Source organism: Bos indicus, chromosome 10, assembly GCF_029378745.1.
Source record: "Bos indicus isolate NIAB-ARS_2022 breed Sahiwal x Tharparkar chromosome 10, NIAB-ARS_B.indTharparkar_mat_pri_1.0, whole genome shotgun sequence".
NCBI lineage: Eukaryota > Metazoa > Chordata > Mammalia > Artiodactyla > Bovidae > Bos > Bos indicus.
The window spans coordinates 91,986,974-92,010,219 of NC_091769.1; the positions used below are offsets into that span (position 1 = coordinate 91,986,974).

At 38.9% G+C, this 23,246-nt stretch overlaps 1 protein-coding gene across 11 annotated transcripts in view; it reads right to left on the bottom strand.

Moving 5' to 3' along the window:
- Positions 1-23,246, bottom strand: part of CEP128 (centrosomal protein 128) — a 483,641-nt gene that overhangs the window by 418,111 nt on the left and 42,284 nt on the right. For 10 of the 11 annotated variants that reach the window (XM_070797945.1, XM_070797947.1, XM_070797942.1 and 7 more), the window contains 4 exons: positions 20,563-20,689; positions 19,242-19,360; positions 14,606-14,697; positions 11,764-11,836 (listed from right to left, as the gene is read on the bottom strand). In XM_070797945.1, coding sequence (XP_070654046.1) covers positions 11,764-11,836; positions 14,606-14,697; positions 19,242-19,360; positions 20,563-20,689 — 411 coding nt within the window. The remainder of the gene's footprint in view (positions 1-11,763; positions 11,837-14,605; positions 14,698-19,241; positions 19,361-20,562; positions 20,690-23,246) is intronic. The other variant, XM_070797949.1, reaches the window with a different exon arrangement.

Sequence of the window (23,246 nt, forward strand, 5' to 3'; positions counted from 1 at the left end):
TGATGCTGGGAAAGACTGAGGGTGGGAGAAGGGGATGACAGAGGATGAGATGGTTGGATGGCGTCACCAACTCAATGGTCATGAGTTTGGGTCAACTCCGGGAGTTGGTGATGGACAGACAGGGAGGCCTGGCGTGCTGCAGTCCATGGGGTCGCAAAGACTCAGACTCAACTGAGTGACTGAGCTGAAATGACTGATGTAGCTCAATGAATACAAAATTAAACTACATGATAGTAACAGAAAAGTGGAGAGTAAGATTAATGGGGTTAGGATTTCCTAGGTCCTGCATTTCCTAGGAAGACCTTAAAGTGCTAATTTATATAAATCTGATAAATTTAGGATGCATGTTTTAATCCTTTCATTAACTATAAAAAGAGTAACAAACAAGGTACAATTAGCAAGATAATATGGAAAATGAAAACTAATGAATCCAAAGGACAGAAAAAACCCTTTTTAAACTTCAGAAGTGGAACCAATAGAAAGCAAATAGTAAGATGGTAGATTTATACAAACTAAATCAATATTTACATTAAATGTAATAGGGAAAACTTTAAATAATAATAGGGAAGCAAAGTCTGATGCTGTACAGAGCAATACTGCATAGGAACATGGAATGTTAGGTCCATGAATCAGGGCAAATTGGAAGTGGTCAAACAAGTTATGGCAAGAGTGAACGTCGATTTTAGGAATCAGTGAACTAAGATGGACTGCAGTGGGTGAATTTAACTTAGATGACCATTATATCTACTACTGTGGGCAAGAATCCCTTGGAAGAAATGGAATGGCCCTAATAGTCAACAAAAGAGTCAGAAATGCAGTACTTGGATGCAGTCTCAAAAACAACAGAATGATCTCTGTTCAGTTTCAAGGCAAATCATTCAATATCACAGTAATCTAGTCTATGCCCCAACCAGTAATGCTGAAGAAGCTGAAGTTGAACGCTTCTATGAAGAACTACAAGACCTTTTAGAACTAACACCTAAAAAAGATGTCTTTTTCATTATAGGGGACTGGAATGCAAAAGTAGGAAGTCAAGAACCACCTGGAATAACAGGCAAATTTGGCCTTGGAGTACAGAATGAAGCAGGGCAAAGGCTAATAGAGTTTTGTCAGGAGAACGCACTGATCATAGTAAACACCCTCTTCCAACAACACAAGAGAAGACTCTACACATGGACATCAACAGATGGTCAACACTGAAAACAAACTGATTATATTCTTTGCAGCCAAAGATGGAGAAGCTCTATATAGTCAGCAAAAACAAGACCGGGAGCTGACTGTGGCTGAGATCATGAACTCCTTATTGCCAAATTCAGACTGAAATTGAAGAAAGGGGGGAAACGACTAGATCATTCAGGTATGACCCAAATCAAATCCCATATGGTTATACAGTAGAAGTAAGAAATAAAACTTACGGGAATAGATCTGATAGACAGAGTACCTGATGAACTATGGATGGAGGTTCATGACATTGTACAGGAGACAGAGAGCAAGACCATCCACAAGAAAAAGAAATGCAAAAAAGCAAACTAGCTGTCTGAGGAGGTCTTACAAATAGCTCTGATAAGAAGAGAAGCGAAAAGCAAAGGAGAAAAGGAAAGATATACCCATCTGAATGCAGAGTTCCAAAGAATAGCAAAAAGAGATAAGAAAGCCTTCTTCAATTATCAGTGGCAAGAAATAGAGGAAAACAATAGAATAGGAAAGACTAGGGATCCCTTGAAGAAAATTAGAGATACCAAGGGAACATTTCTTGCAAAGATGGGCTCAATAAAGGACAGAAATGGTATGGACCTAACAGAAGCAGGAGATATTAAGAAGAGGTGGCAAGAATACACAGAAGAACTCTACAAAAAAGATCCTCATGACCAAGATAATCACAATGGTGTGATCACTCATCTAGAGTCAGACATCCTGGAATGTGAAGTCAAGAGGGCCTTAGGAAGCATCACTACGAACAAAGCTAGTGGAGGTGATGGAATTCCAGTTGAGCTATTTCAAATCCTAAAAGATGATGCTGTGTAAGTTCTGCACTCAATATGTCAGCAAATTTGGAAAACTCAGCAGTGGCCACAGTCAATTTTCATTCCAATCCCAAAGAAAGGCAATGCCAAAGAATGCTCAAATTATCGCACAATTGCACTCATCTCACATACTAGTAAAGCAATGCTCAAAATTCTCCAAGCCAGGCTTCAGCAATACGTGAAACATGAACTTCCAGATGTTCAAGCTGGTTTTAGAAAAGGCAGAGGAACCAGAGATCAAACTGCCAACATCCTCTGGATCATCGAAAAAGCAAGAGAGTTCCAGAAAAACATCTATTTCTGCTTTATTGACTAAGCCAAAGCCTTTGACTGTGTGGATCACAATAAACTGTGGAAAATTCTGAAAGAGATGGAAATACCAGACCACCTGACCTGCCTCTTGAGAAACTTGTATGCATGTCAGGAATCAACTGTTAGAACTGGACATGCAACAACAGATTGGTTCCAAATAGGAAAAGGAGTACATAAAGGCTTTACATTGTCACCCTACTTATTTAACTTATATGCAGAGTACATCATGAGAAACGCTGGGCTGTAAGAAACACAAGCTGGAATCAAGATTGCCAGGAGAAATATCAATAACCTCAGATATGCAGATGACACCACCCTTATGGCAGAAATTGAAGAAGAACTAAAGAGCCTCTTGATGAAAGTGAAACAGGAGAGTGAGAAAGTTGGCTTAAACATTCAGAAAACTAAGATCATGGCATCTAGTTCCATCAGATCAGATCAGATCAGATCAGTCGCTCAGTCGTGTCTGACTCTTTGTGATCCCATGAATCACAGCACGCCAGGCCTCCCTGTCCATCACCAACTCCCGGAGTTCACTGAGACTCACGTCCGTCGAGTCAGTGATACCATCCAGCCATCTCATGCTCTGCCGTCCCCTTTTCCTCCTGCCCCCAATCCCTCCCAGCATCAGAGTCTTTGCCAATGAGTCAACTCTTCGTATGAGGTGGCCAAAGTACCAGAGCTTCAGCTTTAGCATCATTCCTTCCAAAGATATCCCAGGGCTGATCTCCTTCAGAATGGACTGGTTGGATCTCCTTGCAGTCCAAGGGACTCTCAAGAGTCTTCTCCAGCACCACAGTTCAAAAGCATCAATTCTTCGGTGCTCAGCCTTCTTCACAGTCCAACTCTCACATCCATACATGACCACAGGAAAAACCATAGCCTTGACTAGACGAACCTTTGTTGGCAAAGTAATGTCTCTGCTTTTGAATTTGCTGGTCCCATCACTTCACGGCAAATAGATGGGGAAACAGTGGAAACAGTGGCTGACTTTATTTTTTGGGGCTCCAAAATCACTGCAGATGGTGACTGCAGCCATGAAATTGGAAGGAAAGTTATGACCAAACTAAACAGCGTATTAAATAGCAGACATTACTTTGCCAACAAAGGTCCGTCTAGTCAAGGCTATGGTTTTTCCAGTAGTCATGAATGGATATTAGAGTTGGACTCTAAAGAAAGCTGAGCGCCAAAGAATTGATGGTTTTGAACTGCGGTGTTGGAGAAGACTCTTGAGAGTCCCATGGACTGCAAGGAGATTCAACTAGTCCATCCTAAAGTAGATGAGTCCTAGGTGTTCATTGCAAGGACTGATGTTGAAGCTGAAACTCCAATACTTTGGCCACATGATGCAAAGAGCTGACTCACTGGAAAAGACCGTGATGCTGGTTAAGATTGAGAGCAGGAGAAGGGGACAACAGAGGATAAGATGGTTGGATGGCATCACCGACTCAATGGACATGAGTCTGGGTAAACTCCGGGAGTTGGTGATGGACAGGGAGACCTGGCGTGCTGCAGTTCATGAGGCTGGAAAGAGTCAGACATGACTGAGTGACTGAACTGAACTGAATAGGGAAAATTCTCCTAATGACAAAGATTGTCACATTTTTAAACGTTAAATGACACACTATAAAATAGCATAAAAATACCAAGTTCAGTTCGGTTCAGTCACTCAGTCATGTCCAACTGTTTGCGACCACATGAATCGCAGCACGCCAGGCCTCTCTGTCCATCACCAACTCCTGGAGTTCACTCAAACTCACGTCCATCGAGTCAGTGATGCCATCCAGCCATCTCATCCTCTGTCGTCCCCTTCTGCTCCTGCCTTCAATCCCTCCCAGCATCAGAGTCTTTGCCAATGAGTCAACTCTTAGCAAGAGGTGGCCAGGACTGATCTCCTTTAGAATGGACTGGTTGGATCTCCTTGCAGTCCAAGGGACTCTCAAGAGTCTTCTCCAACACCACAGTTCAAAAGCATCAATTCTTTGGCACTCTGCTTTCTTCACAGTCCAACTCTCACATCCACACCTGACCACTGGAAAAACCTTAGCCTTGACTAGACGGACCTTTGTTGGCAAAGTAATGTCTCTGCTTTTCAATATGCTATCTAGGTTGGTCATAACTTTCCTTCCAAGGAGTAGGCGTCTTTTAATTTCATGGCTGCAGTCACCATCTGCAGTGTTTTGGAGCCCAAAAAAATAAAGTCTGATACTGTTTCCCCATCTATTTCCCATGAAGTGATGGGACAAGATGCCATGATCTTCGTTTTCTGAATGTTGAGTTTTAAGCCAACTTTTTCACTCTCCTCTTTCACTTTCATCAAGAGGCTTTTTAATTCCTCTTCACTTTCTGCCATAAGGGTGGTGTCATCTGCATATCTGAGGTTATTGATATTTCTCCCAGCAATCTTGATTCCAACTTGTGCTTCTTCCACCCCAGCGTTTCTCATGATGTATTCTGCATATAAGTTAAATAAGCAGGGTGACAATATACAGCCTTGACGTACTCCTTCTCCTATTTGGAACCAGTCTGTTGTTCCATGTCCAGTAATAAAATTAAGGAATAAATCTTATAAACAGTGTATTAGTTTGACTAATACACTATTCTCTCCAAGCTGATATAGAAACAATGTAATACAATCAAGATCGGCAGGTTTTTAAACAATTTCACATTGATTCTAAGCTAAACACAAAGAGTAAAAAACACCAGACAATCTTGAAGAACAAAGTAAAAGGACTTACTCTATCATATCACAACCTTTCACAAAGGAATATCAAGACAGTGTAATATTAAGCACTATTATTCAGACATAAAGATGACATAAACCCATTTCCAGCCACAGAGAAGAAAAGTATTAGGTTGGTGCAAAAGTAATTGTGGTTTCGGACCGTGAATATTAAATCATTATAACTAGTCTCAAACACATCTTTATTAATCAAGATAGGAACCATTACAATCAACACATTTTTGCCAATGAGAAATTAATTTCTTTATTCCTATAGTATAAAAAAATCCATGCATCAGGATTCAATGAACTCTTGAAAAGTACTTTCTACCTCCTGCTGGTTGTGGAAGCATCTTCCCTGCAAAAAGTTGTTGAGATGCTTGCAAGAAGTGGTAGTTGGTTGGTGAGAAGTCAGGTGAAGATGATGGATGAAGCAAACTTTGTGTCCAATTTATTCAACTTTTGAAGTGTTGGTTGTGTGATGTACAGTCAGGCATTGTCTTGGAGAAGAACTGGGCCCTTTCTGTTGACCAATGCCAGCTGCAGGCATTGCAGTTTGGGGAGCATGTCATTGATTTGCTGAGCATACTTCTCAGATGTAGTGGTTTTGCTGGGATTCAGAAAGCTGTAGTGGATCAGACCAGCAGCAGACTACCAAACAGTGACCATGACCTTTTTCTGGTACACATTTGACTTTGGGAAATGCTTTGGAGCTTCTTGTCAGTCCAACCACTGAGCTGATCACTGCTGGTTGTTATAAAAAATCCACTTTTAATAAAAAATCCACTTTTAATCACACATCACAACCTAATCGAGAAATGGTTCATTATTGTTGCATTCAGTTCAGTTGCTCAGTCATGTCCGACTCTTTGTAACCCCAAGGATTGAAGCACGCCAGGCTTCCCTGTCCATCACCAACTCCCAGAGCTTGCTCAAACTCATGTCCATTGAGTCGGTGATGCCATCCAACCATCTCATCCTCTGTCATCCCCTTCTCCTCCTGCTTTCAGTCTTTCCCAGCATCAGGGTCTTTTCCAACAAGTCAGTTCTTTGCATCAGGTGGCCAAAGTATTGGAGTTTCAGCTTCAGCATCAGTCCTTCCAATGAATATTCAGGATTGATTTCCTTTAGGACTGACTGGTTGGATCTCCTTGCAGTCCAAGGGACTCTCAAGAGCCTTCTCTAAGACCACAGGTCAAAAGCATCAATTCTTAGACACTCAGCTTTCTTTATGGTCCAACTCTCACATCCATACATGACCACTGGAAAAACCATAGGTTTGACTAGGTTGACCTTTGTTGGCAAAGTAATGTCTCTGCTTTTTAATATGCTGTCCAGGTTGGTCATAGCTTTTCTTCCAAGGAGCAAAATATTGTTGCATAGAATAAGGAAAGACAACACTTCAAAATGATGATTTTGTGGATTTTTGGTCAGCTCATGAAGCACCCACTTATCAAGCTTTTTCACCTTTCCAATTTGCTTCAAATGTCAAACAACCACAGAATGGTCAACACTGAGTTCTTTGGCAGCTTCTGATGCAGTTGAAAGAGGATCAGCTTCAATGATTGCTCTCAGTTGGTCACTGTCAACTTCCAATGGTCGGCCACTATGCTCCTCGTCTTCCAGGCTCTCATCTCCTTCGCAAAACTTCTTGAACCACCAGTGCACTGTATGCTCATTAGCAGTTCCTGGGCCAAATGCGTTGTTGATGTTGCAAGTTGTCTCCACTGTTTTATTATCATTTTGAACTCAAATAAGAAAATCGCTCAAACTTGCTTTTTGTCTAACATCATTTCCATAGTCTAAAATACATATAAAATAAATAGCAAGAAGTTATTAGCACAGAAACATAAAGCAATAAATGTGCAATAAAATGATATATGACATAACCACATTTAAGAATGTATTCCAATATCAAAGGGCAAATTTCAACAATGCAAAAACCACAATTATTATACATCTGCACCAACCTAATAGAAATGATCACATAATATTAACTGATGTAGGGATACAGGGAAAGACAAGTATCATACGATATCACTTCTGGTGGAATCCGATGAACTTTTTTCCAAAGAGAAACAGCTTCACAGATTTAGAATTGAAATGTATGGTTACAAAAAAAAAAAAATGAGTTGGGCAGGGAGGAATCAGCTGGTTCATACAAACTTAAAACTATGATTTATAAAACAATCCACAAGGACCCACGGTATAGCACAAGGAACTCTATTCAAAAAGAAAGTACGATATGAGCACTGGGATAGACAAATTAACCAGATGATTGAACAGAGAGTCCAGTAACAGATGACTGCACGTATGAACACTTTATTTATGACCAAGACAGGACTGTAAAGTGGTGGAGAAATGTAGTCCTTTCAGTAAACGAGACTGAATCAACTGGATATCCATATAAAATGTATGACCTCTGCTTCACATCAGAAACAAATATCAATTTCAAGTACATAATAGATTTTAATGTGAGAGGTAAAACACTATGCTCTTAAAAGATTATATAAGGGAATATTTTCATGGTTTTAAAATAAGGACCAATTCCTTAAATAGGTCAAAAAAGCACTAACCAAAAAAGATGGAAAATGAATTAAATTAGATTTTAACAAAAGACTCAAATTAAGAGAGTTTAAGAACAACAACAACAAAAAAAAAACCCAAAGAAACAGCTGTGGACTGGGAGACAATAGATGCAAAACAGATAACTGACAAAGTGCTCATGTAAAAACTTATTAAAACCTCCCACAAATCAATAACAAAAAGACAATCAACCCAATAAAAACAGTGGGCAAAAGAAAAACTGGCATTTCACGAAAGAAAATAGCCAGTAGCCAAACATGAAAAGATGCTGATCACCATTAATCATGAAAATGCCAATTAGAACCATGATGAGATACTGTAAGCACCTAACACAATGGCTGCTAATGAAAGACTAATAATATCAAGTCTTTGAAAAGCAACACAGTTTCTCACACACTGCTACCGGGAGTGTAAATTAGTGAAGCCACTTTGGACATCTGTCTATCAGTATCTACTAAGTTGGAAGGCACCTAGCAACTGCACTCCATGGTATATACCAACAGAAATACATGCACATGTGCACTAAAAAAGATTGGTAACAGTAGAGTATTTGTTCAGTTCAGTTCAGTTCACTTGCTCAGTCATGTCCGACTCTTTGCGACCCCATGAATCGCAGCACGCCAGGCCTCCCTGACCATCACCAACTCCCAGAATTCATTCAGACTCACATCCATCGAGTCAGTGATGCCATCCAGCCATCTCATCCTCTGTCATCCCCTTCTCCTCCTGCCCACAATCCCTCCCAGCATCAGAGTCTTTTCTAATGAGTCAACTCCTCGCATGAGGTGGCCAAAGTACTGGAGTTTCAGCTTCAGCATCATTCCCTCCAAAGAAATCCCAGGGCTGATCTCCTTCAGAATGGACTGGTTGGATCTCCTTGCTGTCCAAGGGACTCTCAAGAGGCTTCTCCAACACCACAGTTCAAAAGCATCATTTCTTCAGCGCTCAGCTTTCTTCACAGTCCAACTCTCACATCCATACAGGACCACAGGAAAACCATACCCTTGACGAGACGGATCTTTGTTGGCAAAGTAATGTCTCTGCTTTTGAATAGGCTATCTAGGTTGGTCATAACTTTCCTTCCAAGGAGTAAGCGTCTTTTAATTTCATGGCTGCAGTCACCATCTGTAGTGATTTTGGAGCCCAGAAAAATAAAGTCTGACACTGTTTCCACTGTTTCCCCATCTATTTCCCATGAAGTGATGGGACAGGATGCCATGATCTTCGTTTTCTGAATGTTGAGTTTTAAGCCAACTTTTCCACTCTCCTCTTTCACTTTTCTTAGGAGGCTTTTGAGTTCCTCTTCACTTTCTGCCATAAGGGTGGGGTCATCTGCATATCTGAGGTTATTGATATTTCTCCCGGCAATCTTGATTCCAGCTTGTGTTTCTTCCAGTCCAGCATTTCTCATGATGTACTCTGCATATAAGTTAAATAAGCAGGGTGATAACATACAGCCTTGACGTATTCCTTTTCCTATTTGGAACCAGTCTGTTGTTCCGTGTCCAGTTCTAACTGTTGCTTCCTGACCTGCATACAGATTTCTCAATAGGCAGTTCAGGTGGTCTGGTATTCCCACCTCTTTCAGAATTTTCCACAGTTTATTGTGATCCACACAGTCAAAGGCTTTGGCTTAGTCAATAAAGCAGAAATAGATGCTTTTCTGGAACTCTCTTGCTTTTTCAATGATCCAGAGGATGTTGGCAATTTGATCTCTGGTTCCTCTGCCTTTTCTTTTTTTTTTTTCCTCTGCCTTTTCTAAAACCAGCTTGAACATCTGGAAGTTCACAGTTCACATATTGCTGAAGCCTGGCTTGGAGAATTTTGAGCATTGCTTTACTAGTGTGTGAGATGAGCGCAATTGTGCGGTAGTTTGAGTATTGTTTAGCACTGCCTTTGTTTGGGATTGGAATGAAAACTGACCTTTTCCAGTCCTGTGGCCAGTGCTGAGTTTTCCAAATTTGCTGGCATATTGAGTGCAGCACTTTCACAGCATCATCTTCCAGGATTTGAAATAGCTCAACTGGAATTCCATCACCTCCACTAGCTTTGTTCGTAGTGATGCTTCCAAAGGCCCACTTGACTTCACATTCCAGGATGTCTGGCTCTAGGTCAGTGATCACACCATTGTGATTATCTGGGTCATGAAGATCTTTTTTGTAGAGTTCTTCTGTGTATTCTTGCCACCTCTTCTTAATATCTTGTGCTTCTGTTAGGTCCATACCATTTCTGTCCTTTATCGAGCCCATCTTTGCATGAAATGTCCCCTTGGTATCTCTAATTTTCTTGAAGATATCTCTAGTCTTTCCCATTCTGTTGTTTTCCTCTATTTCTTTGCACTGATCACTGAGGAAGGCTTTCTTATCTCTTCTTGCTATTCTTTGGAACTCTGCATTCAGATGCTTATATCTTTCCTTTTCTCCTTTGCTTTTTGCTTCTCTTCTTTTCACAGCTATTTATAAGGCCTCCCCAGACAGCCATTTTGCTTTTTTGCATTTCTTTTCCATGGGGATGGTCTTGATCCCTGTCTCTGGTACAATGTCACGAACCTCATTCCATAGTTCATCGGGCACTCTATCTATCAGATCTAGGCCCTTAAATCTATTTCTCACTTCCACTGTATAATCATAAGGGATTTGATTTAGGTCATACCTGAATGGTCTGATGGTTTTCCCTACTTTCTTCAATTTAAGTCTGAATTTGGTAATAAGGAGTTCATGATCTGAGCCACAGTCAGCTCCTGGTCTTGTTTTTGTTTGTAATGGCCCCAAATTTGAGATAACTTAAATATCTATCACAAAATGTTAAAATAACTGCAGTATATCCATACAATGCAATACTAAGGACCAATAAACATGAACAAACTACAAGTTCATGACATACCACCCAAAAATATCACAATCGTGATCAGCAAAAGTCAGACACACACACACACACAAAAATGCCTACATGGTTCCATTTATATAAACAGCTAAAACATGCAAAATTAATCTATGGATTCAAAAGTCAAAATCATGGTCAGAAAAGGAGAAATTATGATTGGGAGGGGAAATAAAGAGGCTTATTATGCACTGACAATGTTCTGTTTTCTAGATCTGGGTTGTGGTTTCATGAGTGTGCTTACCTTGTAAAGATTCATCAAGCTATACACTAATAAGTGCACTTTCCTGTAAGTACATTATACCTCCAAACTTTTTAAACTAAAAATAAGAGAAATTAAGTTGTTATCTTTGAAAACAGAGCATATCCATCTCTTAGCACATGTGGCCAATAAATTCAAACTTCAAAATAAGTTCAGCATATTATGTAAGAACCTGTACACATAGTAACATCTGGAAAAAAATTACAACTGCAGAAAAATTATCTGCTTTTATTAGGAACCTCTTAATTTCAATTAAACAAAATTTTGCCACTATTCTCAAAGTCTTTGTGGTAAATGAATGAATTAACACACAGTGCTCCTGAAATGGATAAGTTTGCAACTGAACAGTTTAGTGACCACTTCAACTGATAACTTTTTCTCCAGAAAAAAGAAAAAAAAAAAAAAAAAAAACTTGATGATGCAAAGAAATGGACACCGTATATACTTCATTTTTAATCTTAATTCCAGCAAGAATAGTGATTTCACAAAAAGAAATCACTGAATAATGAGTGTCAACAATCTGAGTTTGAAATAAAACTCAAGATTAGGGCTTTTTTTTTTTTTTCAGTCAGCACCATGTCAAACAAAAAACAGAGCAAGGAGGCCTTTGCAGTAGTGGTGACCACATGCTTCTGGGAGATGACTTAAAAATACTTCACAGAGTGCTACAGAGTCACTACCAAAAATTCTGTATTTCTCAAATATCATTTAATAAAAGCACAACATCACTGAGTCAATAAAATTTAAAATATCTTTAAAATATTCATAACCAAACTCTAAAAATTAATTCTATCTTTAACATAATACCACTATAAATATTTCAAGCCTCAATGCCTAAAATTCATGAATATTTTAGACAAAATGGTATATAGTACACAAAAAGTTAAAATCTACTATACTGATTGTGATTATGACCAGCTCAATTACCCTAGCACCTGAGTATGAAATAAAACTTTCTATGAACAAGGAGATCTCACCACATCTTGTTTTTGGGCTTCATTAAGTTTTTCAGTCAATTCTTCCAAAGCCCTTCTTGTTGCAGCATCCGACCTAGGCAAACAAACAAACAACAACAAAAATTTTAAGTCAGCTATTTGAGAAAATATACATAATTCATGATACTTACAATATCACAATATGTTATTACATAATGCTCTGCTGCAGTGGGTCTCAGAGGTGAGCACACATATGAAACACCTGGAGGACGTGTTACACAGACTCTGTCAGGAGATCTGCATTGGAGCCCAAGAAGGCATTCCTACAGATTCCTAGGTGATGCTGATACTGCCCGTCTGGAGACTACATTCTGAGAAATAATGCTATACTACATCATCACCTTCACTTAAAAAAAAAAAAAAAAAGACTATAATTCTCAATTTAAATGAAGAAGAATGAAAGAGGTAAGGAGGACAAAACTCTCGATCTCACATCCTCTCCAGCAATTCATCATCAAATTACATCTGAGGTTACTGTACAAACTCTGTCCCCACTGATTTATCTCCCATTACCTTTTTCCCATCAAATTAATAACACACATGACAAATAATCGACTAGTACAGGAAACTTACAAAGAAAAGCAGAGACCTTCCTCTCACATTTATCTGGTTCCAATCCCCGCTGGCAACCATGCTCGCCTAATACATTTGAATTACTTTGCTGGTTACCGCCATCATTTTCAACTCTAGATATTTTCAACTCTGTTTTGAAATATTTAACTCACTAACACTGCTCTCCAATTTGAGATAAATTTATTACTATTTTCAGTTCTTTTATTAGTCACCTGTATAACCTACTTAATATATTTATGCCCATTCTGAACTACTTCACTATAGAGAATTAATCCTTTCTCCTTACATTCTATCATGCTCGCATTTTAGTCAGCTTCCTACCCAGATCACTAACTTCCCTGCGCTTTTGCTTTTTCTACTTTCCCATTATTTTTTGACCTTATTAACACATCACTGATATTTTTCTCCCACTTATTACTGAATCATCTTTTAAGAATCTATGCCATTCTTCCTAACTACATTCATCTCAAAGGCTACTTATTTCCTGCTCTAATTCAGTGATTAATTCCTGGACCTGCTATATGGCTATCATGCTGGGAATTACTTTCACTGAAGTCCTTGGTAAGTTTTACTATTTCTTACAACCTATATCTTCCTTTTTCTTAATGGTCATTTTATTTCATTTGTATGCCCTTAGTAATTCCTCAGAAAGAAGCTATCTTAAGTGATAGACTTCCTTCACTGTACTTCTTTCTGGGCTTTTGTGGTTCCATGTGCTGCTGGATTTCCCATCCCTGACTAGCTCTTGCCCTCAGGCCAGCTCTTCTTTTTATATGACTTCTAAATATTGGAACTCCTAGGACTCCCTGTCCTTGATGCTCTCCCTACAGTTTCCCTCTGGATATCATCCATTATCATAGTTCCAAATACCACTTCCATATGCTGACCACTCGTAAATTTCTCTAATGGAGACTTTTCCTTGGGGTTCCAGAGTAAATGTCTGGCTGCATTTCTTACATTTCCACTTGGATGTCTCACAGGTATCTGAAATCTAATGTATCCAAGGTCAAACTCTGAGTTTCTATGCCTCACTTAACCCTGGGCTTCCCTGGTGGCTTAGATGGTAAAGAATCTGCCTGCAATGCAGGAGATCAGGGACCCAATCCCTGGGTTGGAAAGATCCCCTGGAGAAGGGAATGGCAACCCACTCTAGTATTCTTGCCTGGAGAATCCCATGGACAGAGGAGCCTGGTGGGCTACAGTCCTTGGAGTCACAAAATAGTCGGACATGACTGAGCAGCTAACACTTTCACCTACCCCACCAGTCTTCCATATTTCAAAATGAGGAAAACAATAATTACCACTTCAATAAAATTGTTTTAAGAAATAAACCTAAATCTACCTGACATGAAATAAGTGTGCAATACTATTTACTGGTGGCAGTAGTAATAAGCTAACAGTAAGGTCTTTAATTATTACTAAATGTCCTGCCTTCCTTATAGAGAAGAAGAAAAGTTACACAGACTACCGTTGATATTCATAGATTTAACCTTTATAGCTTGACTCTTTTTGCTATAGCAACATAAAACTGGCATGTGGAATGATTTCATTAGCTAGAATAGGAATTAGCAAGGGAATTTGGTAAATGAATTTCAATTAACCTTTTTCTCCCTAATCATTTCTATATACAGATTGTGACTTTTACAATGGTATAAAATGTTCCTGGAAAACTATGGCCTCTAGATAGCCAGTGGGAATTTGCTGTATGATGCAGGGAGCTCAAATTCAACTGCAAAAACTGGACAGATGTAAACAACTGGCCTTTGAAGATTTCAACTGAAAGATAAAATGTCTGATTCTACAACGACTCATGTCCACTGATGAATTCTACATTATGTTTGCTCCAATGTCGGTCAGCTGGTCTCGGGCTCTCTCTCCAATGCACTGGGTTAGCCAAAAAGTTCATTTGAGTTTTTCCATAAAATACTACAGAGAAACCCAAATGAACATTTTAGCTAACCCAATATTTGCATATTTACCTCTTTACTAATATCTAACAACATCTCTTTCCATAATGCCAGCATTCCATTGTAACAAAATGTTTTTAAAAGTATGAAATTAACTTCTCTAATACTGAGTCATGATATATTGCAAATTCAAATGGTCTTGAACTGTTCTATTAGTATACTTTAAAATATGAGTATAAAAACACAGTATTTTTTTTGTAAACTCATGTAAACATGTCAACTAGAGAACCTGTTTTATTCTTCTAACAATTAATTCCTCAACAAAAATCATTTTCAGCTTTTACCGGCTTCTTCTGGCAAGTTCCCGGTTGAAATCATCTCCAAGGCGAACTTGTTCACTGCTGAGGTCTCGGAGGGACTGATGAAAAGCATGAAACTAAAAAAAGCAAAGCAAAGTCATCTATTTAGGAGTCTCTTGAATTCTTCCATGAAGATTCATTGAAAGTAAGAGAGGAGAACTTGTTCTTTGCAACAATACACAAATTTTTATAATGTTATCAAGACATAATAAAACAAATGTCTGTTCTAAGAGATACAAAATATTCTTTCCCAAAGAAAAGTTTTTAAAACCATATGTAACATTAACCATTACATGCAATATTTCACTCTTGACAAACACTCTAGAAAAGTGGTTCAGAAACTTTTTCTGTAAACAGTACAGTAGCAAATATTTCAGGCTCTCGGGCTAAATGGCATCTGTCACAATGACTCAACTCTGCCATTACAGCACAGAAGTAGCCATTAAACACATGAGCGTGACTGTGCTACAGTAAAGTTTCATTCAACTAGACCATGTGCTCAGTGTGCCAACCCATGTTGCCAAGAAAGCCTTGCCCACATGCACCAGGACCCAGGGACAAGAATGTGTGGCGCAGCACTGTTCACGGTGGAAACACTGAAAACAAAAGTCCGTTAAGAATGGAATGGAGACTAACTGCAATATAGTCTTCCAGTGGAGCATCACACAGCACTGAAAATGAAATGATCAAAGCTAGCTACTCTTCAAAATCAAAACATCAAGTGAAAAAGGCAAGTCAGAAAATACATACTGCATTATTCCACCTATATAAACCTTAATGCAGGCAATACTAAGTAAGATACAAGTAGTAAAAATGGTATTTAAACAAATCAAGAGAATGATTAATATAGAAAGCCCTTGGGGAAGCAAGGAGTGTTAAGAGGTTTCGGGTGTACTATAATCCTCTATTTCTTGGTCTGGGTGGTGGTTACATGGATTTTTTATATTATTGTACTTTTAATGGTAAATAGGTATGCTATACACATATGTGTAGGCTATACTTTATAACAAATAAGTAAGCTATGCAGACTTGCAGAAATACCAAATTGATTCTTTCAACAAACGTACACTGAGCAGATAATGAGTGCCAGAAACTGTGCTGGGGTAAAAATGGCTCAGAATTTATATAAGAAACAAATATGTAAACAGAAGCACAAATACGGCACTGGGGCACTGGGAAAGTACACAGTCACATGGAGCTACAGGTCGTCTAAGACACGGACTGAAACAAGGCAGAACCAGAGAAAGGAGCAGAGCTAACACAGCAGACGAGCAATAGACCATTCACTGAGGTTTTGCCATCAGGATTTTCCAGTTTTGCAAAGCAGAATCCAAGGGACCCATCTTTGACCCCTCCTTTACACTCATTTCCACCCTTCCCAAATGGTCATCTGATTTCAAGATCTTTCATTTTATCCACCAAATAGTTTTTATATCTACCGCCCTCTTTCCAACTCCATCTACTGCCGGGAGCCAGCGTGAGGAGCTCCACCCGTGGCAAAGGTCATGAGGAAGGAGGCTCGGCATACGCAAAGGCGGGATCGAGCCTCAGGAGTCCCCCTGGATATTTTCGAGCATTTACCCCCAAAAACCAGAGTCTGCCTACTTTACTGCTTTGTGCTCTCACCTCTGACTTTACTGGGGGCTGTCCCCCACCACCATCTCGCTCTCTCTGATAAAGAGTTAACTTACAGCTCCAGTTAATAAGTTCCTGGGCATTAGGAGTGTTTAAATCCAAACCCCTCAGATAGCTCTCTAACTGGCCTGACAAGTTTACCTGGACTCCTACAGCTATGCATACGATTGTTTACAGTCTCTCAGCCTCGAGAGGCACGGTAAGTTTAAGATATTCAAATAGCTTAGAGCCTCTCGGAGAGTTAGAAACTGTCAGAATAAAACTAGTAAAAGATTTCATTGATGAGCCAATGCTTGCTGCCAAGTTTCCTCATCCCCTGTATTGTATCCTTGGAAGTGTATTAATTAATATAGTTGGTATGTAGAAAAAATAAGTAGTGGCCTTGGTGTTAGCAACTTTAGACCCTTAAGGTAATAAATTCTTTCCTTTGTTGTAAACCCACTGCACTTCTGCCCGGGCTTCTAAGACCCACTAGAGAAGGTGCCTAAGGTGGGGCACCTTCCGCTATTCGAGAGGGCGCCTGCAGCCTCTGTGGTCAGAGCTAACCTGATGTCACAGGTTATATTGATTTTCTGCGTAAACCAAGCTACTCAGCCTCTTTTCTCTGCTGAATTTTCCTACTGAGCTATCCTCATTCTACTACTCTTTATATCTTTGATGAATATTTAAATAAAGCTATTGTATCCAGTGAACTCGCCGAAGCTGTCTCCCCTTCGAACTCCCTGGATCAGCCGGGGCTGGACCTCGGCAATCTACCTTCATCCAAGTGACCATCGGCTCAGAACACAGTGGCATCCTTCCTACTGGTTGGTCCACACTGACTTCATTTTCTACACTAGAGCCAGGGTGATTTCTTTAAAGTTATTGCCACCCTCTTACATGGCTGTGCACAGTATCAGTTTCATACTTTACCCACATGGCCTTCTATAAACTACATATAGCTGCTCTCTTCCCTCCTGCCAAGCTATTGGTTGTACCTCAAATGACTCTTAATCAACTTTCAGATCTCAGCTTAATCAGCCTTTCTTTGGGAAGGCTTTCCCAATTGGAATAAGTCCCTCTACAGAACACTCCCACAACCCTAGGCTTTTTTCTGTTATAGCATACATCTCAGATCATAATTTTGGGTGTATTTATATACTTTTTGATTAGTATCTAGCTCCCCCTCTAAATTGTAAGCTCCATGAAAAGGCAAGGTTTTTTGCTCATCACTGTTTCCAAGTATAAGCACTGTCCCAGGACAGAAGCACTAAATAAAAAAAAAATGAAAGAGTAACATTAGGATATTGTTCTCTGCTCTAGGTTTAATCACATAATCAACACTACTAGTCAATTGCAACTACCAAAAATTAATAGTCAAGGAAAAGTTTCTACAAGGTGTCTTCTAAAGGACTTAGTCCTTTTATCTTTTTATCTTATGCTATAATAAGCACAAAATACAAACAAGTATCCTAACAAACTGTGAGCTCTCAATCTTAAAACTACCAAAGATGTCAAAGTCAACAGTATCTGCTCAGTTCAGTTCAGTGGCTCAGTCGTGTCCGACTCTTTGCGATCCCCATGAATCGCAGCACACCAGGCCTCCCTGTCCATTACCAACTCCCAGAGTTCACTCAAACTCATGTCCATCGAGTCAGTGATGCCATCCAGCCATCTCATCCTCTGTCATCCCCTTCTCCTCCTGCCCCCAATCCCTGCCAGCAGCAGGGTCTTTTCCAATGAGTCAACTCTTCGCATGAGGTGGCCAAAGTATTGGAGTTTCAGCTTCAGCATCAGTTCTTCCAATGAATACCCAGGACTGATCTCCTTTAGGATGGACTGGTTGGATCTCCTTGCAGTCCAAGGGACTCTCAAGAGTCTTCTCCAACAACACAGTTCAAAAGCATCAATTCTTCAGCGCTCAGCTTTCTTCACAGTCCAACTCTCACATCCATACATGACTACTGGAAAAAAATATAGCCTTGACTAAATGGACCTTTATTGGCAAAGTAGTATCTCTGCTTTTGAATATGCTATCTAGGTTTGTCATAACTTTCCTTCCAAGGAGTAAGCGTCTTTTAATTTCACGGCTACAGTTACCATCTGCAGTGATTTTGGAGCCCAAAAAAATAAAGTCTGACACTGTTTCCACTGTTTCCCCATCTATTTCCCATGCAGTGATGGGACCAGATGCCATGATCTTCCTTTTCTGAATGTTGAGCTTTAAGCCAACTTTTTCACTCTCCTCTTTCACTTTCATCAAGAGGCTTTTTAGTTCCTCTTCACTTTCTGCCGTAAGGGTGGTGTCATCTGCATATCTGAGGTTATTGATATTTCTCCCAGCAATCTTGATTCCAGCTTGTGCTTCTTCCAGCCCAGCATTTCTCATCATGCAGTCTGCATATAAGTTAAATAAGCAGGGTGACAATATACAATATACAGCCTTGACGTAGTCCTTTTCCTTTTTGGAACCAGTCTGTTGCTCCTAGCCATTATTAATTTAGCAACCCAAAGCAATAACAACAAAAACTTTCAGATCTTGCAGAGAAGTTTAAAGCAAAAAAAGTATATCCAGAGAACTAATACTTTCAAAATCTTTCATGAATACATAGAGAAAGTTTAGAATTTCTGCTTCATAGAAGGTGGCTCCATCAACGATTCAACAATAAGAAAAAAATTATGAAAAATATCAATAGGCTAACCACATAAAGCCTAATTTGCTCATAGTAAACTAAACTAAGCAAATTAGAAAGTAGCTGACATAGCAGAGCTTCCAGAATGAGCCACCTGAGCAAGGGAACAAAACAAAATATAATCCTCCATAACAAAGCTCAAAATAAATGTATGATGGTAATCAACAGACTGAAAATAAAATAGTTTACTTCGTTAAAAAAATCAGTACATAGTTAGTGACGATCAAACAGTTAAAACACAGCCACAAAATTCAAGTGTTAGTCATTTAAACAGAAATAGGAAGAATACAGACTACAGAATGGGAACAAAGTACCTGGCCCACGTCATCAGTCTCCGGAACAAATCGGACACCAGTTTTGGACCTATTTCGTTTAATACCCTGTTGATCCCCATAGTCCTTGAGAGGTGAGGTAGGCGGAAAACGGTAGCTCTCTTTACAGAAGAAAGAAAAGAGAAAGGATTAAAAAAGTAAGAAGCAACAATCTAAACTTTCACTCAGGAAATACGTAACAGACCTGGATATGCATATGTGCCCTTAACCCACACTATTTCCCACAGACAATCACAAACAAATCTTGCTGTGGCCGTAACATTCCACAAAACTGGCACTTATGTTGCTCTTAAAGCCGATAAAATGAAAACTGAAGTGACCTGAAAATAGAACATATCAAAAATTCTAACTGGCTATAATTTTCAAGGAAGCAATAGAATATTTTCTCTTACATAAAAACAGTAAGTTGCTATAAAAATAACTTCTATGATTCCCCAAAATAATACTAAAAAAACAGAAATTTTCAAACAACAAATTATCTAAAATCTGAATGGTGTTTACAAATCAGTATAAATGAACTAAACTACATAAAGAAAAATAGCCAACTGTGATTTTTAGTCATTATCATGACCAGTAACAATATTAACAGTGCAAGCTACTAAAGTTCACTCTAATTGCCTCTCTTCACTGCAAACTTTTACAAGTTTTCGCTATTCAAACATGAACCTCAGAGCTGTAGGAAAGGATGTGTATGCTCAGTCGCTCAGCTGTCTCCGACACCTTGAGACCCCATGGACTGTAACCCACCAGGCTCCTCTGTCCATGGGATTTTCCAGGCAAGAATACTGGAGTGGGTTGCCACTTATAGCAAAGTATAAGTAAGGTTAATTACAGGCAAACTCAGCGTTACCACCTTTTGTGCAGCCACTGAAATCTAGCTGCACAGAAAGGCTACAACTCCCCTGTTCTTACCACTGTCACGGGGCATTTCATAATGAGACATCTGAAGAACTATGAAGCCAAGAGAAGACTTACAATCCAGAAAGTACACCACACAGAAAATCCTATTTGTGTTTCTTTTGACTGGAGGCAGACAATTAAATCAAAGTTTTGTCAGGTAAAGCTTTACATGGTCTACAGAGCCTGAGAAGAACCAAAGTAACAGACTCAGAATATCAAAGTCCCATTGAACATGTTTCAAAATATTCACTGTAAAACTTTGTATCTTCTAGCACCTTATTTGTAGGATTTTAAATATGGGTTACATTTGTCTAAATACTACATGTCCTCAATATGTACTTCAGGAAGATTTTTAAGACAAAGAAAAGAAAGAAAAAGTTTTCAGAACATCTGAAAAATTTACCTGTCACAGTGACACCATCAAGGTCACTTGTACTCAGACTTGTAACAGAAATACTTCTCCCTCCTGAGTTTCTCGACAACCGTTGACTCCGCAGTTGGCCTATTGATTGTTCCAAGCTTTCTTTTAACTAAATTAAAGAATATAACGAAAGGAGATTTATTCTTCTTAAACTTCTAAATACAAATACCCTACAGATTTTTAAAGCTATTTCTGAACTACTGGTGTTCCTAAAGAGAATTTATATCACAGAAAATTCTGAACTAAATTATGTCAATAGAAATATAAAAACAGTAAACATAAATATTTTAAGAGCCAACTCTAATGTGGTTTTAAATACCATCTGTCCCTACCTATTCCATCTTTGTATTACCAGAATACAAAAGACATGTCTACTAACTGAGGGTTTACAAAATCAGATGGATGTTCCACCCATGCTTAGAAACATAAAAAGGCCAACATCTGAAAAAGAGAAAGTTTTCTTCCATTCTAAACACTCCCTCAGAAGCTCCAGATCTGTAACAAACAGGAAAATGAACAGTTGTCAAGAGTGACTGCCGTTATGAAAAAATGTGCACTGCCCAACTCTGCACCAGAACATCTCTTTCACTCATTCAAAGACTTCAAATCCCAGAAAACCACGTGGTCAGATGTTAGACTATTAGTACGAACTAGGATCACAGTTGTCCAAATGCTCTCTTCAGACCAGCAGAGAGTTAACCAGCAGGGGAAATAAGATGGCATCTTTTTAGACCTAAAGAGCTACGACAAACAAAAACACACTTAATACTGAGAATAACATCCAGAGCTTTACAGAGCTATCGACCTAAAAAGAGGATTCAACTAAAATCTGAAGGAAAAAGACTAAACCTAAGGAAGATCCACATCCCATGAATTGCTGAGAAACTTCTGGTCCAGGCATTTTAGCCAACGGTGAATAAAAAAATAATATTAATAAAAATAATGTATGAATCCAGAAAACAAGTTATCTATAACTCTTTAAAGAGAATGTCAAAATAAAACAAGTGATGGAAAGGAAAGGGCTTCCTAAACCCAGCCAAAATTAAAGGTAGAACATCACTTATGGAGGGATAAGTTGGTTTCCTTGAGAAACTGTGCAGAAAGAAAGTAGCTTCGGCTGAAGGAAGAGTACAGCTGAAACAGAATATGAGTCACAAATGAGCAAATCCTTTTCCATTTTGCTTGTTCGGCTATAGCTCTTCTGGAGAATCAAGGTTAAAATAGCCTGGATTAAAAGGAACAGTGCTAGAATTTCAAGAATGTATTTGTATTGCCACTCTCATTTCTGGAAAAAAAAAAAGATAAAGCTGGTATTTCCATACCCTCTGCTCCCTGCTTCTCTACACTGGGGTGTGTACGACACCATCCTGCCTGAACATTCACCAGTTCAAGGGCCCAGACTATCAATCCAGGGAAATATACTGATGAAGCCTGGGAGAACTAAGGTCTACCTGGAGAGTAATTAACACACATATAAAATGAAACTAAGTTTAACATACAGGTAGATGAGAGGTCTTACATAGAGAACTTAGAATAGCATATCAGTAATCCAGGACAAGAATAAAATTGTACAATGTTAAAATGAAAAACTTCAAATCCAAATTATGATACAAAAAAAGGAACTGAAAAGGTAAAATGTCTTTAGATCACACAAATTAGTGACGGAATCAGTTCTACCAAGGTTTCCTGTGTTTATTATCTGTATCTTTACAAGCTAAGCCTGATGTCAGTATCCTCTTTTTTCATAGCTTATTTTTTTTAATTGAAGTAAAGTTGATTATATTTTTGGAAGCAGAATCAGCTGACATTTCTAATCACTGCATCTTTTGGAAGGTAACCTGCCTTTTATAGCTCTGGCTGTCTTTAAGATTTTTCTCTTTGACTTTGAGTGTCAATAGTTTTACAATGATATGACTATGTGTAGTCTTATTTATGGTTATTCCACTTCTGACTCAGAGAGATAATGGAATCTGTAACCTGATGTCTTTCATGTGTTATAAGTCTTCAGTCACGTCTCCTCATTTCTCCTGCCCCTTTCTTTCCGGCCCCCTTCCCTTCTCCTCTTCCTCTCCAACCAGCTGCATTCAAGTGATACCGTTTTACCAAATCCCATGGGTCATCCATGCTCTCCTCTCCTCCTTTCATTTCCCCATTTTTCTTTTTGAATATATTTTGCTGGTCTATCTCTCAATTTATTAATTCTCTCTTCAACTGTATACAAGCCACTACTTAATCCATCTGTTGATGTTTTCTTTTTCCTAATTTACTTGTTTGTTTATTTTAGTTATATTTTTCAGTTTCCATTAATTTTTTTCTGGTTACACCAAGTCGTAGTTGGGTACACAGGATCTCTGATCTTTGCTGCAGCATGCAGGATCTCCATGTGAGGCATGAGGGACCTTTAGTCACAGCATGTGGGATCTAGTCCTCTGAGCAGGGATTGAACTCAGGCCCTCTACATTGAGAATATGGAGTCTTGGCCACTTAACTATCAGGGAAATCCTTGTGATTTTCATTTGATTTTTTGTCTTTTAGAGTTTTCAATTCTATGTCAACATTCTCAATTTCTTGAACAGGTTAATCATAGTTATCTTATAGTTCATTACAGGTCCTCTTTTTCCCTTGCTTTTCAGTCATCTCTTGCACTTTCTTATGCCTGAGTATTT